General features: G+C 35.8%; 1 protein-coding gene across 2 annotated transcripts; it reads left to right on the forward strand.

The window, feature by feature from the left end:
- The first annotated feature begins 1588 nt into the window (after positions 1–1588).
- On the forward strand, positions 1589–15040 carry LOC107720007 (histone-lysine N-methyltransferase EZH1-like). Of its 2 annotated transcripts, none has more exons than XM_016527573.1 (20): positions 1589–1906; positions 3828–3978; positions 4796–4921; positions 6505–6627; positions 7069–7186; positions 7835–8047; positions 8599–8701; positions 9450–9613; positions 9959–10050; positions 10436–10598; positions 11289–11470; positions 12000–12091; positions 12209–12237; positions 12662–12787; positions 13064–13242; positions 13454–13549; positions 13680–13761; positions 13854–13934; positions 14023–14107; positions 14208–15040. In XM_016527573.1, the coding sequence occupies exons 2-20, from the start codon at positions 3841–3843 to the stop codon at positions 14266–14268; spliced, it is 2253 nt and encodes a 750-aa protein (XP_016383059.1). In that variant the 5' UTR covers positions 1589–1906; positions 3828–3840; the 3' UTR covers positions 14269–15040. The 2 variants fall into 2 exon arrangements, with proteins under 2 accessions (XP_016383059.1, XP_016383060.1); XM_016527574.1 differs by lacking the exon at positions 1589–1906 and adding an exon at positions 1960–2456.
- The last annotated feature ends 634 nt before the right edge of the window (positions 15041–15674 follow it).

Below are 15674 nucleotides of genomic sequence, written 5' to 3' on the forward strand. Positions count from 1 at the left end.
ACAACAGTTGCTAGAACTACTGTAATCCTATACAAAAAGCGAAGATGGTGATGGTGAAATAACTAAAATAAGGTAAAAGTAAAACACAACAAACAAAAATTAAAATAAAAAGGGGTCCTAAGAGCTGTAGGAAATTAAAAGAGACAGTAAATAAAAAAATATATATATTTAAAAAAAAAAAAAATTAAATTAAATTAAATTCAAGTTTATTTGTACAGCGCTTTTCACGATACAAATCGTTGCAAAGCAACTTTACAGAAAATTAAGTTTGTACATACAGTATATAGTTCTTAAGCTATTACTCTATGAAACCAAACCAAATATCATTTCCATGTTCTTGCAACACGACTGAATTTTTTTTCTTTAAGAACCTACAGTGTCAATGAATACTCTGGGATGGTTATGTCAAAAATGAAAATGAAAATCTCTATGTTGTTCCAAACATGCTTGTGAAGAGTCGCCATTCACTTTCATTGCATATTTTTTTCAAACAAAATCTAAAACTAAATAGGGGCTGAAACAGTCCTTCTGCCTAATACCTCATTTTATGTGTTTCACGAAAGAAAGAAAGCCAAACAAGTTTGGAGCAAGTTGAGTTAGACTTTTTACTTTTGGGTGATCTGTCTCTTTAAAAAAAATAGGACTAGGTGTAAATGGTTACATGTCGCCATCTAGTGGATTCATAAATGTAAAAAACATCTGTCGAAAACTTGCTATGAGATGTATTCTTAAATTATATAACATAATATAACATTATTATTATTATTGCATTTGTAGTTGCATCATTACTATGCCTATATTTTATTTGTATTTATTTATTTTTAAATAATAGTCGCAATAACAGTCATTGGGGCTCACATAATAGTAGCAGCCTATTACTGATATAATTGGGGCCAGGGAGCGGGTAAATGTATAAAGCAGTTTACTGCTATTCATACTGCGTTACGATCTCTCGAGCGCGTCCATTCAAGCGCGTTCTCGTTGGGTCACGTGTGACGTGCAGAGAAGGGCAGTGGCTTCCGCATCGAGCGGCGGGCGGACCCCACGCTGCCCTCGCTCGCTCTCCGGAGGAAAACAGCACATGCTAAGCGCTGCGGATCTCAAGCGAGCCGTGCAAAAACAACAAGCATTGGATCTTCAAGCCAGGCCCCTTTGCGCGGAGTCTCTGCATACATTAACATCCACGTGTACATAATACGTCAATACATATGATTAGGTATCTTGCTATAAAGTAAATAAAACTACTCAAATGGTTTATATGCAAGCTGTTTCTGTCATCAGCACTTTATTTTTATGTTTAAAATATTTTTTTTAAATGTGCATTTTTATTTATAATGAACATTATAAAGCACGCTACTATGTGACTATTCAATATTAATATTTTTATTATTAATAATAATAATAATAGACGGATAATCGCTATTAATCGATTAATCACATTTTAAACGAAGCTTCCTAAATGTCAGAGCTCATGCATATGTTTGCATTCAGGTTATTAATTATTCAGAAAATGAGTTTTTATTTATAATAATTTATAAATTATAATAATTTATATAAAATGCATTATTATTTTCCCCCTCGGCGCACTCGTAGCCTGTGGTCCAGCCAAAGAGAGCTGGAGTATGTTCATAATAAAGACGTCACCCTGTGCTCTGAACGTGCCAACCAAGTGCGCAGCTCTTAACTGTACAACTACAATCTCGACATGCTTATGGACGACCGAGGAACCCTCACATCCCCTGCGCTCGTCAACACAAGCATTCTGGCACCGATATCTGCAGTGGGTCGGTAGCCAGGACACCGTTTTTCACTACAGGACGTTTTTGGGCACGCGGACTTCTTTGCTGCGCACTTGGAGCTGAGGCTGATTCGCGAGGATTTAAAGGAAGGAGCAGGGACTCTTACGGTATTTCAAACTGCGACGGCGATCTCTGTCTCCGTATCGTTATCCAGCATGTGCGAGGGAGATAGAGCATGTTGCACACGACATGTTTAAATCGTCTCGGCGTGTATCGTTTGCTTCATAGTGTCTCGTGCAAGTATTTTCAACGCGTGGCGTTGTTGAAGCTTAGCGTCCTTCATTATAAACGCTTTCGTTCGTGGCCCGTGTAGCCTCACACTATTCGTTCCCAAACAACATTTTATATTTCATTTTTAGTTTCTCGAAAGTTCGACAAAACAGTATCGGAGGGTTAAGAAATGGTGAAACGTGTACTACGCACTTATCCGCACCGTGGCGATATGGGCTCGCGAGAGAGACACGCCCACTTCCAATGTGTGCTCGTCAGGAGCGCGTGTTTTTCCGAGCACACAGTGTCACTTGGATGCGATTTGCATCGCCAGTTTTGCTCTGTGGCAGCTAGCGCGTTCTCTCTTGTCGTTTTCTTTTCCATTAAGTGGTTTCCGGGGTGTTTCGTTCATCTGAAGCACTAATCTGAATTGGAGACCTTTAATAGGTGTGTGATGCGTAATGTTAGTTGTGTTTTGTGAACTGCAGGGGGCAGTGAGTGAGTCCTATATGGAGTCACTACTGAATGATAAAGTTTGAGTCATGCAATTTATAGGTCCCTTGTGTGTGTGTGTGTGTGAGAAAGAGAATGAGTCACATCTGATGGGAACCCTTATGGAAGGTGCTTTTTATCACATCCCAGAGAATATGTTTCTCATGAAGGTGAATCTATGGATTCACAAGAATAACTATCAATACAGATGATTAATTATGCACCATATTATATTTATATATAATAATTACTATGTGTAATATATATATTATATTAGATATAATAATTTAAACATCATGCATACATAAGACTTTTTGAATTTTTTTAAAACAGTCTGAAATATTTCATTTTACATCATAACTTTGTTGTAAGTTTCATAAAATTCTTAAACTTAGTGTTTGTTCCAGTGTTGTCTGAATGTGAGCTCAGCTCAGCTGGATGTGCATTTGTCCCATGTATATATACACTGTCATTAAATAGTTTGGGGTCAGTAAGTTTTACAGCAAGTATGCATTGATCAAATGTGACAGTAAATACATTTATAATGTTACAAAATATTTCGGTTTCAAATAAATGCTGTTCTATGAACTTTCTATTCATCAAGGGATCCTAAAAATCAACTTATAAAATATATCCCAAAAATAATGACAATAATAAGAAATGTTTCTTGAGCAGCAAATCAGCATATTAGAATAATTTCTGAAGGATCATGTGACACTGAAGACTGGAGTAATGATGCTGAAAATTCAGCTTTGCCATCACAGGAATAAATTACTTTTAAAATTAATTTTACAATGTATTAAAATAGAAAACATTTTTTAAAGATGTAATAACTGCAGGGGGCAGTGAGTGAGTCCTATATGGAGTCACTACTGAATGATAAAGTTTGAGTCATGCAATTTATAGGTCCCTTGTGTGTGTGTGTGTGTGAGAAAGAGAATGAGTCACATCTGATGGGAACCCTTATGGAAGGTGCTTTTTATCACATCCCAGAGAATATGTTTCTCATGAAGGTGAATCTATGGATTCACAAGAATAACTATCAATACAGATGATTATTTATGCACCATATTATATTTATATATAATAATTACTATGTGTAATATATATATTATATTAGATATAATAATTTAAACATCATGCATACATAAGACTTTTTGAATTTTTTTAAAACAGTCTGAAATATTTCATTTTACATCATAACTTTGTTGTAAGTTTCATAGAATTCTTAAACTTAGTGTTTGTTCCAGTGTTGTCTGAATGTGAGCTCAGCTCAGCTGGATGTGCATTTGTCCCATGTATAACTATTGCTCCTGTGCATTGTAGCCAGGTGAGGCTGATGATGGAGGAGTTGTCAGGTCCCCGATCCTGCACTGCAAAGCCCCCCCGCAGTCTGCTGGAATGGAAGAAGAGAGTCAAGTCTGAGTACATGAGGTTAAGACAGTTGAAACGCTTCCGCAAAGCTGAGGAGGTCAAGGTAGACGGTCTTTTGCAGTATTGTTTTACTTTTCTTTCCTTTACACTTTCAATTTAACTTATACTGTATTTCTTTTTTCTCTCATCTCTAAACGTTTATATATATATATATATATATATATATATATATAGATAGATAGATAGATATATACGTATATAGATTTATATTTATATATATATATATATATATATATATACACTGTCATTAAATAGTTTGGGGTCAGTAAGTTTTACAGCAAGTATGCATTGATCAAATGTGACAGTAAATACATTTATAATGTTACAAAATATTTCGGTTTCAAATAAATGCTGTTCTATGAACTTTCTATTCATCAAGGGATCCTAAAAATCAACTTATAAAATATATCCCAAAAATAATGACAATAATAAGAAATGTTTCTTGAGCAGCAAATCAGCATATTAGAATAATTTCTGAAGGATCATGTGACACTGAAGACTGGAGTAATGATGCTGAAAATTCAGCTTTGCCATCACAGGAATAAATTACTTTTAAAATTAATTTTACAATGTATTAAAATAGAAAACATTTTTTAAAGATGTAATAATATTTCACAATATTACTATTTTACTGTATTTTTCATTAAATAAATGCAGCTGACTTCTTAAAAAAAAAATTTTTTTTTAAATCTTACCAACCCCAAACGTCTGAACCGTTGTCTATTTCTTAAAAAAAGTCATCATTCTGCCTTCTTTTATTTTCCTTGATTTGTTTTCTGTTCCATTCTAATTGCATGTATCTTAGCTTTCAATTAATATAATTCAGTGTTTTTAACTATTAAGCTGTGTGTTTTTCACAGGCTCTTTTCCAGTCAAATCGCCGCAGGATTGAAGGAAGAACTGAGCTACTGAATGAGGAATGGTCCAAGCTCCGAATCCAGTCTATTCCCCTGTCCACAACCAGTGGCTCTCTATCCAGCAAAAAGGCAAGAATGACACAGCCGGGGGCCTTGACTACCACTAACCAGTGTCAATCATCTTGCATCTAGATAGCTTTACTGTGAATTGCCCCTGTTAATTCAGCACAAGACTGTCCCCCCAGATGATTTATGAGCCGAATCAATACATAGTGAGCTTTGCCTTGCCATTTTCCAAACATAATTTATTCTAACAAAATGCCAGTAATGATTCAAGATCAGGTGCCACAGTTCGCCTTCCATTTCCTGCAGAACCTACTTTATCATATCCTACGTGACAAGTGTTTAGATCAATCTAATGATGTTATTAACGGACTGACTGTGGTACAGTTAACCTCTAATTAATTAGTCAGGGCAAATATTACCAGCAGGCCAGTAAAATGCAGCAAAGTGTTTTTTCCCCTCTTCATTAAATTGCTCTGTTGCCAAAAATGTATTTGTATGTTTGCCAAGCCAGAGCTCAGTATCTAAAACTCCTGTGATACCCACAATAAAAGCAGCCAGCGGGCACAGCAGAGCTTAGCTCTCTGTGGAATACAGAGACTGCTCAACATACCTGCACAGCTGGATCCTTCATGCAACAGCACTGGAAAACAATACCACACTTGATGTTCTTTAGATAAAACCAAACCAAATATTTTGATTAGTGGGTTATGATTTTGGTCACAAATGTAATTTCCCTTTGCACACATTTGGTCCCATTTCAATTCTTCTTGATCTAATGATGTTTCTGTCACTGATTTGGTGTGGAATTAAATTCTTTCATCATTTTTCACTCTCATGTTGTTCCAGTATGACTTTTTTTTCTTTGTGAAACAAAGGAGACATATTAAATACTATTCACTTTTTTTTTTTTTACAATTAAGCATGACTGAAGCTTTCGAACTTCAAGAAGGAAACAAAAGCATAAAAAAAATCATAAATTGGTCTGTACAATTTGTACACTATGTTCCTTTTGAAGCCATACAAGATTTAAGTGATTAACAGAGAAAATTATAAAATAAGTCATTATTCTCGCCCACATTTCCATGTTCATGAGAGAAGTTTTGGTGACTGATTTGCAAATCTTTTTAACAAATCATTTGATCCAGTTCACAAAACTTGACTCAAACGATTTACAACTATTATGTGGCTTCAGGAAATTCAAGATTGGAATACAGTGCGTGCATTGTATGGACTACTTTCATGATGCTTTTTCATCCTTTCTGAAGCTTGAAAGCCTCAGTTAATATTTATTGTAAAATGCATGGAAAGGAGTGACCAGTTTAATTCTTGAAATTTCTCCTTTTTCCTAGAAGAAAGAAAGTCATAAAGGTTTGGAACAATTTAAATGATGTCAGTATTTTAATTTTGGGTGAATTTTTCCTTTAATAATACATGAAAATAATTTTTTTATTTAGATTTATATTCAGTAATCTATGAGTAAACTTTGGGGAAAATGTATTAAAATACAACTAATGTAAAATTATTCAAGTTACATTGGCTAATTAATATATGCAGGACTAAAGCAATTTAACGGTCCTCTAATAGTTCTTAGTGACACTTTGACTTGTCTTCTGTTTTCCTGTCTTCCCTTTCTTGTCCAATCACAGTTGTGCATGGTAGAGTCTGGCTTTCCATCTTTTCCGAACCAGGCAGTTGCCATGCGTCCCTTGACAACTGTTGCTGGGATACCATTCATGTACTCCTGGTCCCCTTTGCAGCAGAACTTCATGGTACTGGATGTGGACAATAAGCGCACACAGTAACGCACATAAAATTCACTCAATCATGATCACCATTAGAAGCCTGCTTCTGCAGAAAAATAAGGAGAGAGATGAAAATAGAAGAAAAGCATCATTTTATGACACTGGTCATTTTAAAAGTAGGTCACCTTGCAGCAGCGCATTCACATGTTCTGTCAGCTCTAAGCAGTGTTTTTTGAAATCATCTCTCAGGTAGAGGAGGATGTGCGTCTTTAAACGCCTACACTCACTTACAGGCACAAATATAGGCATACACAAAAACTCCCACCCACAACACACATTTACAATATCAGTGTTTATTTATCTCTCATTAGAAGAACCTCACTGATCCATGAATATATATGGAACATGTTTTTATATAAATCAATAAAATCACAAATAAATGTCTTTCCTCCCTCTTTTTTTCCTGAGGTGGAAGATGAGACATTTCTGCATAATATCCCCTACATGGGAGACGAGGTGTTGGAACAGGATGAAGCTTTCCTGGAAGAGCTTATTGACAATTATGATGGGGTGCATGGAGACAGAGGTGAGCATCAAAATATGTATTTATACACATGACCAGAGGTGTCGCTAGACCTGAGATGAATCTCTTCTGGAAAGCCCTGAATGTTTTAAAGGCATTTTTTAAATCGTTTTTGTAAGTTTCTTATGTTCAAGGATGCATTTTTAATGAAAAATACAATAAAATAGTAATAATGTGAAATATTACAATTTAAAGTAACTATTTTTTTTATTTGAATATATTTTAAAATGTCATTTATTCCTTTGATGGCATTACTCCAGTCTTCATTGTCACATGATCCTTCAGAAATGTGTCTAATATGCTGATTTGCTGCTCAAGAAACATTTATTCTTATTATCAATGTTGAAAACAGTACTGCTGCTTAATATTTTTGAGGAAACTGTGAAACATTTTTTTTTCAAGATTCTGTAGCAGGTTCAAAAGAACAGCATTTATTTGAAATAGAAATTGTAACATTACAAATGTCTTTACTGTCATTTTTGGTCACTTTAATGCATCCTTGCTGATTGAAAGTATTCATTTCTTTAAAAAAAAAATAGTACTGACCCCAAACTTTTGAACAGTAGTTTACATGCTAATCAGTATATCACATGCATGTGAATGTTAGACAGGCAGTGTGGTGTATGTAAGTATCTTGTACCCTGATGACAGAAGGAGGCTTCATAAATGATGAGATCTTTAAAGAGCTGGTGGAGGCACTGAGCCAATACTCAGACCCAGAGGAAGAGGAGGAGGAAGAGCCCTCAGAGAGAACCGAGAATAAGGAGGAGGAGGATGAGAAAGGGATGCAGAAAACTACACCTGAAGGACCAGAAGAGTCAAAAGTGGGCTTCTTCAAGAGGAAGAGGAGGAGCACTGCTGAAGGTGAGTTGGTTTTGAACAGAAGCAAAATAATGGAATAATTATCACAATAAAATTACATGTAAAAATATATGATACATTAAAAAATCATTATCTGTTTAATTAGATTATTCAATTTTATTAACTTTTAAAGGAAACACAGGTTTACGGACCAAAAATGTATTAATGCCTTTGTATTATAAAAAAAAAAAAATAGGACCTTTAATTAAATAAAAAGTTTATTACCATATGTTGTGTCAATTAACATAGAATTAGGGCTTTTAATAGGCAATCGGTGGTGTCACTGGTTGAACAACAAATAGACTAGAGCTCACATGTGTTACCCATCAGATCAGCCTCTGTGTCTATGTGCAATTGTTTGCTCTGAGCGTCACCTCTATTCCCAGTAAGGGCTGGACAAATCTGTTTGTTCATTCTGTTTGTTTTAGGACAGTGAGTTACGGTACACCCTGACACATGCACATATACTGTACACAAGCCCATGCACTATTCTACTTTTGTTTTAAGTCAAATTCATGAAAATTCTGATTTTAGTCTTGCTTTTCCCTCACTAGGAAGAGAGCTCTCCACCAATAAGAAGATTCCTCACGACAAGATTTTCACAGCTATTGCATCCATGTTTCCATACAAAGGCACCATGGAGGAGCTGAAGGACAAGTAGGACACCCTGTTAATTTTTTTTTAACCTTCATTTTTAGAAATGAATATGATCAGGACATTAGGCAGTCCAGATTAAAACTGGCTTCTTCCAAATGCACACCATTTAGATTGTGTACACTAATAGTTAGGCTGATCCAACACCATCTGTCAATATCAGGTATTCTTAAAAGCGAAACTTTAGTATATATAAATGTGAAGTGTGTATTTTAATCACAGCTATTTTCAAACGTTTTTTTTCTGTACACGCCCGTCTTCCATTGTTCGGAAAAAACAGATTAGCTTGCTTTAGTCATTTCCAGTTCAGTGAATGTTACAAAAGATTTCTAGGTTTCTTTCGGTTTCTTTCCTCAAATAATTCAGAAAAAAAATGTATCATGGTTTCCACAAAAAATATAAAGCAGCACAACTGTTTTTTAAACATTGATAATAATGATAAATATCTCTTAAGCAGCAAATCAGCAAATTAGGATGTTTTCTGAAGGATCATGTGACACTGAAGACTGGAGTAATGACTGCTGAACATTCAGCTTTGTCTTAACAGGAATAAATTACATTTTACAATTATATTAAAATAGAAAATTTTATCACAATATTACAGTTTTTACTGTATTTTTGACCAAATAAATGCAGTCTTGGTGAGCATAAGAGACTTGTTTCAACCCCAAACGATTTACTGTAGTTTCAATTCAGTTTGTTTTGCTATTACAAATAATAATGTAGCTGTATTTTTCTCTCTCTCTTGCAGGTATAAGGATCTCCTGGAGCCACCCAGCCCTGTGAAGTTGCCTCCTCTCTGCACGCCCAGCATGGACGGCCCCTTTGCCAAATCTGTTCAGAGAGAGCAAAGTCTACACTCATTTCACACACTTTTCTGTCGCCGCTGCTTTAAATACGACTGCTTCTTGCACCGTAAGAAATTATAATGTCCTTCTCTAGTCTTCTGCCTTTTTGTGTTTATGTAAATGGAGAGAGTGATACTGCAATCTGTCCTTCAGTGCATGTTCCTGAATTATGTACAATGCAATACTTTTCAGTAATGATACCATATTGTACAATCTTCATCAGTACATCAAGCCCTGTTTAAACCTGGCAATAAAGTTTGTCTGAAATGATCTACTGGCAGGCGGTCAGCTGTGTATTATATTATATTTAGTATAATTCTAATTATGCTATATTTAGCACTGACCAGGGATCACTTGTGATTGAATCATCCAAAATGGATGTAAATAAAAAGTACATGTTGTTTGTGCTCAGCTTTCCATGCATCTCCTAATGTATATAAGAGGAAGAATAAAGAGATCCGAATGGAGACGGAACCCTGTGGACTGGACTGCTTTCTGCTGCAGGTACAGCTTTCTAAGTACATAACAATTTCATAAGTGTTTCTACGGTCACACTTTATTTTAAGGTCCAATTCTCGCTATTAACGAACCCTTAACAATGACTTTTTCCTCAATAAACTCCTAATTTGCTGCTTTTTAATAGTTAGTAAGGTAGTTGTTAAGTTTAGGTATTGGGTAGGATTAGGGATGTAGAATATGGTCATGTAGAATAAAAGCTTTATAAGTACTAATAAACAGCCAATAATAGGCATGCTAATAAGCAACTAGTTAATAGTGAGAATTGGTCCCTATACTAAAGTGTTACTATTTCTACTTTGCTGTAAATGTATAATTTTATTAAATTAGAATTGAGTATTTATATTTCTCTTTATTCATTCTTTGGTCACAGAAAGGGGCAAAAGAGTTTGCTGATCAAAACATGCAGAGGTCTCAAAGGCCCCGGCGTCGACGACGACAGCCCCGCCCCTCAAGTTCATGTGGCCCCACCCCCTCAGGCTCCGGTGAAGAGGGAAAAGAAGGAGACAGTGACCATGAGACCACCAGCTCTTCAGGTACACCGCACCTTAATGTACAGCAAATAAAGAGTTGACAGTTTATCCAGACCAAAATAACACAGATGAAACACAGCCAAACCTTCGCTTGCCAAAAATGACTCTTGTCCCATGGTGAGTTGTTTGTCTAAATTGCAACAGAGACATCACTGAAAATGTTTGTGGAAACACAGGAACATTATTAGTGGTACTTGCTAAGATAATAATAATTATTTTCGCCTGTCGGATGATAAAACAGGAAAAACAATTCCAAGCCATATCAAGAGAGTATAATAGAGATTTTGGAGGTAGGCTAAAATCATCACATTCTAGCAACCACCAAAACACCCTAGTAACCACATAGCAATGTACTAGCAACCACTCAGAATGCCTTACAACCTCATTGCAAACTCATACACAATGTATCAGTACCATTACAGGTACACCACCTGGTCATCAGCTGAACACGATAAATGTCTTTACTGTCACTTTTGATCAATTGAATGCATCCTTGCTGAATAAAAGAATCATTTCCCTTAAAAATCCTACTGACCCTAAACTTTTAACAGTAGGGAATTTAGACAAAATAGTATGGACTTGACATTTTATAAGTTAATATCAAATATCAGCTGCCGCTCTTCAGTTCTGATTTAATTTAGTAAATTGTGTTGGGATGAAAACCTGACATTTATCTGTGTTCATGTGTGTCAGAGGGTAACTCTCGGTGTCCTAGTCCTGCCAAAATGAGACCAGGGGAGGAAGGAGTAGAGGAGTCCGATTCGCCGCCTCAGTGGAGCGGAGCAGAGGAGTCTCTGTTCAGAGTCCTGCACGGCACATATTACAACAACTTCTGCTCTATTGCACGACTCATTGGTACCAAGACATGTAGAGAGGTGTGCACACAAATGACAATGAACAGCTCATATATGTGTCTTTTGCTTATTTGTATTCTTTGCTAACTCTTTGGTAAAGGAGTTTATTAATGCAGATCTAAAGTGAATTAAAATGTATGAAATGTGCGGAAAGTTCTAAAGTATTTACTCAAAAGCAGAGACAACAAAATGTGTGTATTCAAATGTACGACTGTGTGCATATGTGCCTGTGGGTTTTTTCCCAGAAAGACTGTGGTTTGCATAACTGGAAATGTGATTACCTCAAATCATGTGTTTTTCTTTAATTTAGGAAATGGTCCAAATCTTTTTCTAGAAGAGTGTTTTGATTGTGTGTTTGTGTGTGTATGTGCGTGTTAGTGTGTGTGAGAGCTCATATGGCAAAGATCAATGAGCGGTTACATCTCGGTTGGGTTTCAAAGTTCTGACTAACGCCCATTAAGTGTTCATGGGATTGTGATGCAGTGTGTGTGTGTGAGTGTAACATGTTGCAATGCTCTGCCTCATGTGGTTATGTATGAATTTGTGTCAGGTATATGAGTTTGCAGTGAAAGAGATGCTGATTCACCGTGTTCCGTTGGAGGATGGTGGAATCTCACCTCAGAAGAAAAAACGAAAGCACAGGCAAGATGTTAACACACCCTTACCTGGCAGTTAGATTCAGGCTGTAATAAGCTGGATGTTACACAGGCAGCAAAATACTAACATTAGAGCTCAATTATGTTTCTGTTTGTTTGATAGATTATGGGCAAAGATACAGCTGAAGAAAGGTAAGACTAAGTATTTAAAATGCTGTCAGAATTTTTTTTTAAATTGCAAAAGGCCTATTTATTGTCAGAGTAATTCTAATCAGTATAATTCAGTTCTAAAATATTTAATTTCAATTAAATATAATGATTAAATATTTAAATTGCAGTAACGCTTTACAATAAGGTTCATTTTTTTAACAGTTAATGCAGTAGGACTCATTTATTAATCTACACTATATGTTGATGATAGGTAATTGGTGTTTGTTCATAATACATGGTGATCAAACCTTGTTGTAAAATCGTAATATAACTGCTCTTTATGAGTGCAGTTTCTAAAAAGTAATAAAAAAAATATTTATGTAGTAATCAAAAATGGCTGGAACCATACTGGAAAGTCTTTGTTCAAAATGAATTGTTTTTATTTCCCTTCCTATTTGTCTTACAGACAACTCATCCAATCAAGTGTACAATTATCAGCCGTGTGACCACCCTGAGCACCCGTGTGATAGCTCCTGCTTGTGTGTGATGACACAAAACTTTTGTGAGAAATTCTGCCAGTGCGATCGGGAGTGTGAGTTCAACACAAATGCAAACACATGCAATATATTCAAATTCAAGTATACAGTATTACACTGTTCTAAAATAAAGGGGGAAAACAACCACTTTTTGTTTAAGAACATTTAAAAATAAATAAGTAAAATAAACCTTTCTTTTTTATATTTTTTTATATTTGCTCCTGTTTCCATATCTTTACACCACTAGAGGGCACCAACAAAACAAGATCAGACCACTAGTGGTGCAGTGAAAAAATTACACACTTCTGTTCTGCTCTGGGGTTTTGTTCTAGGTCAGAATCGGTTTCCTGGCTGTCGCTGCAAGACTCAGTGTAACACCAAGCAGTGTCCGTGTTACCTGGCGGTGCGGGAGTGTGACCCTGACCTCTGCATGACCTGTGGGGCTGCAGACCACTGGGACAGCAAACAGGTCTCCTGTAAGAACTGCAGCATTCAGAGAGGACTCAAGAAGGTATGAAGTACATTCTAGTGCCACTGTAAAAGATAAATCTATCTATCTATCTATCTATCTATATCTAGCTATCATTCTATTGTTCTACCATTCTGTATCTGTCTATCTAGTATTTATCCAATATTGTATGCCAACATGCTGAGAATCAAAAAGAAATAACAGATACAGAAGATGCTTTAGTGATATACATGTTGTTTAACCTGTTTGCCAGCATCTGCTCCTGGCCCCATCTGATGTTGCAGGGTGGGGTACATTTATCAAAGAGCCAGTCCAGAAGAACGAGTTCATCTCTGAGTACTGTGGAGAGGTATGTGGAAATCACACACACCCCTAATGAAGAGCACTAGATGTAATTTTTCTGAAATTTGTATTCTTAGTGATCTGATTGATGCATTGTGTTTGTGTTTGTGTGTGTGTGTGTGTGTGTGTGTGTGTAGCTTATTTCCCAGGATGAAGCAGACAGGAGGGGCAGAATCTATGACAAGTACATGTCCAGTTTTCTGTTCAACTTGAACAATGGTATTGGCTTCACTCATGTTATTATATTATATTATTGTTGTCTTTTAGATGTCAATTTGGTGTTTTTAAAATAGTGTTTTATTTCATTCCAGACTTTGTAGTGGATGCCACTCGAAAAGGGAATAAAATACGATTTGCCAACCACTCTGTCAACCCCAATTGTTACGCAAAAGGTACTTTATTTCATCACATAAATATCAAAGTACAAACTTTGAGTTGAAGCTATTAAGCACGTTGGTTTGGTGTTGGTTATTATTACAGTTGTCATGGTTAATGGTGATCACCGCATTGGAATCTTTGCCAAGCGAGCCATACAGCGAGGAGAAGAGCTCTTTTTTGACTACAGGTATGTTTTGTTTGTTTCAGTAATACTGTTACATCACAAAAACACATATATGCAGTTTCATTTCATTTTGTGATCTAATTAAATTTTTCCTGTTTCTTAGGTACAGTCAAGCGGATGCATTGAAGTATGTGGGTATTGAGAGGGAAATCAACATCGTGTAAACATGCTTTTTTGAGTCCACATTTACCTGGTAACATTTTTTGCCTACCCACAATTCTTTGCACTTCACTGACATCACAGATTGATTTGATGATGCAGTCAGACAGTGATGTCACTACCTTAACCTGTGGTTTAATTGAATTGTCTGAACAAGCGTTTTTGTTTACATCTTTGTGATAACGTTTGTGATGACCTAAAGAAACCAAAAGGTGTCCTCATATTTACAGATCCACTCCTCCACATTTGCACTATATGGCCAATAATACAGAATATTGATAGACGGCACCATTTTTTCTGTCATGGAAGGAAAAATTAAGTTTTTTTTTAATCCCATGTCTCCATTCATAAGGCTCTGTAAACAGCTTTTGAAATAGCTATAACCTCTATATTCTCAATATATAACTGCAAACTGGATGCATCACACTTAGCCGTCGTTGTTGTTTCTGGTCAAAATATTCTGTTGTGCAAAACACCAAGCAATATTTCATAGTTACATTTTGCACAGTCAGGTCAGTATTTTCTCTCTTTAGAACAAATTTTAGTAAACTCGTCTGCAACTTGGTGTCATTTGATGTTAGCCTGTTACCGTAATGTGCACCCCTCTATCTATCTATCTATCTATCTATCTATCTATCTCTTCATCAGCTGTAAGCTACTTGCTGTATTGCACAAAGCTGGCTCATGTTGTCAGAGATTAGCATTCTAGCTAACATAGCACTAAGGCAGTTAATCTTCATCTCTGCTTAAACTGTATGAGGTCAAATATTGTAGAAATAAACAGAAGTAACCATATAAACCGACAGACTGAATGTGAACTGTGAGCTAAAGAGTGACTTAAAAGATATTGTTTAGCAGGCTTTTTTAGGAGTGTACAAAATAGGCCTAACAAAAGTTAGGGTTTGGGCTCCACTGTCATATGTTACATTTTGTGTAAAATAAAGAGCTAAACCAAATGACCATATTTGTTTAACATACCCTAGAATTGTAACTGCATTTTACATGTCTACTCAAAGCAAATATGGGCAATTATTTTGAGAGGCTGAGAAAATAATTCCTAGTGTCTTGTAAAATACTGTAGTTACATTTTTATCTGAAATATTTTGTGATTTATATTTATCCCAAAACGCTGAATCCCACGACAAGAGCTTTCTGAAAAAGACAAGTGTAATTGAATTTCCAGATGCATTTAAAAGCAGGTATATCTGTTGAATTGAATTTTGTCAAATGACAAAAACTTGATATGGACCTATCTGGAATCGATTCTAGAAAGAGTCCTCAGAGCTTGTCTTTCCTTCAGGCTTCTTTTATTAAAGTGTCATTTGGGATTTGTGTTCATTCTACACAGTCATGGTCATTTACAATGAGTACGACACAAACAAAACCAGAACTAAAGAATTAAGAAAACTCT

This window comes from Sinocyclocheilus rhinocerous, unplaced genomic scaffold (assembly GCF_001515625.1).
Source record: "Sinocyclocheilus rhinocerous isolate Xijiao unplaced genomic scaffold, SAMN03320098_v1.1 scaffold273, whole genome shotgun sequence".
NCBI classification, from domain to species: domain Eukaryota; kingdom Metazoa; phylum Chordata; class Actinopteri; order Cypriniformes; family Cyprinidae; genus Sinocyclocheilus; species Sinocyclocheilus rhinocerous.

Excerpts from the sequence above, each read along its gene's own strand:
- LOC107720007 (XM_016527573.1), top strand. The coding sequence starts at position 3,841 with ATGATGGAGGAGTTGTCAGGTCCCCGATCCTGCACTGCAAAGCCCCCC. Across the intron at positions 6,628-7,068 it reads CTTTGCAGCAGAACTTCATG|GTGGAAGATGAGACATTTCT; the intron begins GTACTGGATGTG and ends TTTTTTCCTGAG. Across the intron at positions 12,788-13,063 it reads CTGCCAGTGCGATCGGGAGT|GTCAGAATCGGTTTCCTGGC; the intron begins GTGAGTTCAACA and ends GTTTTGTTCTAG.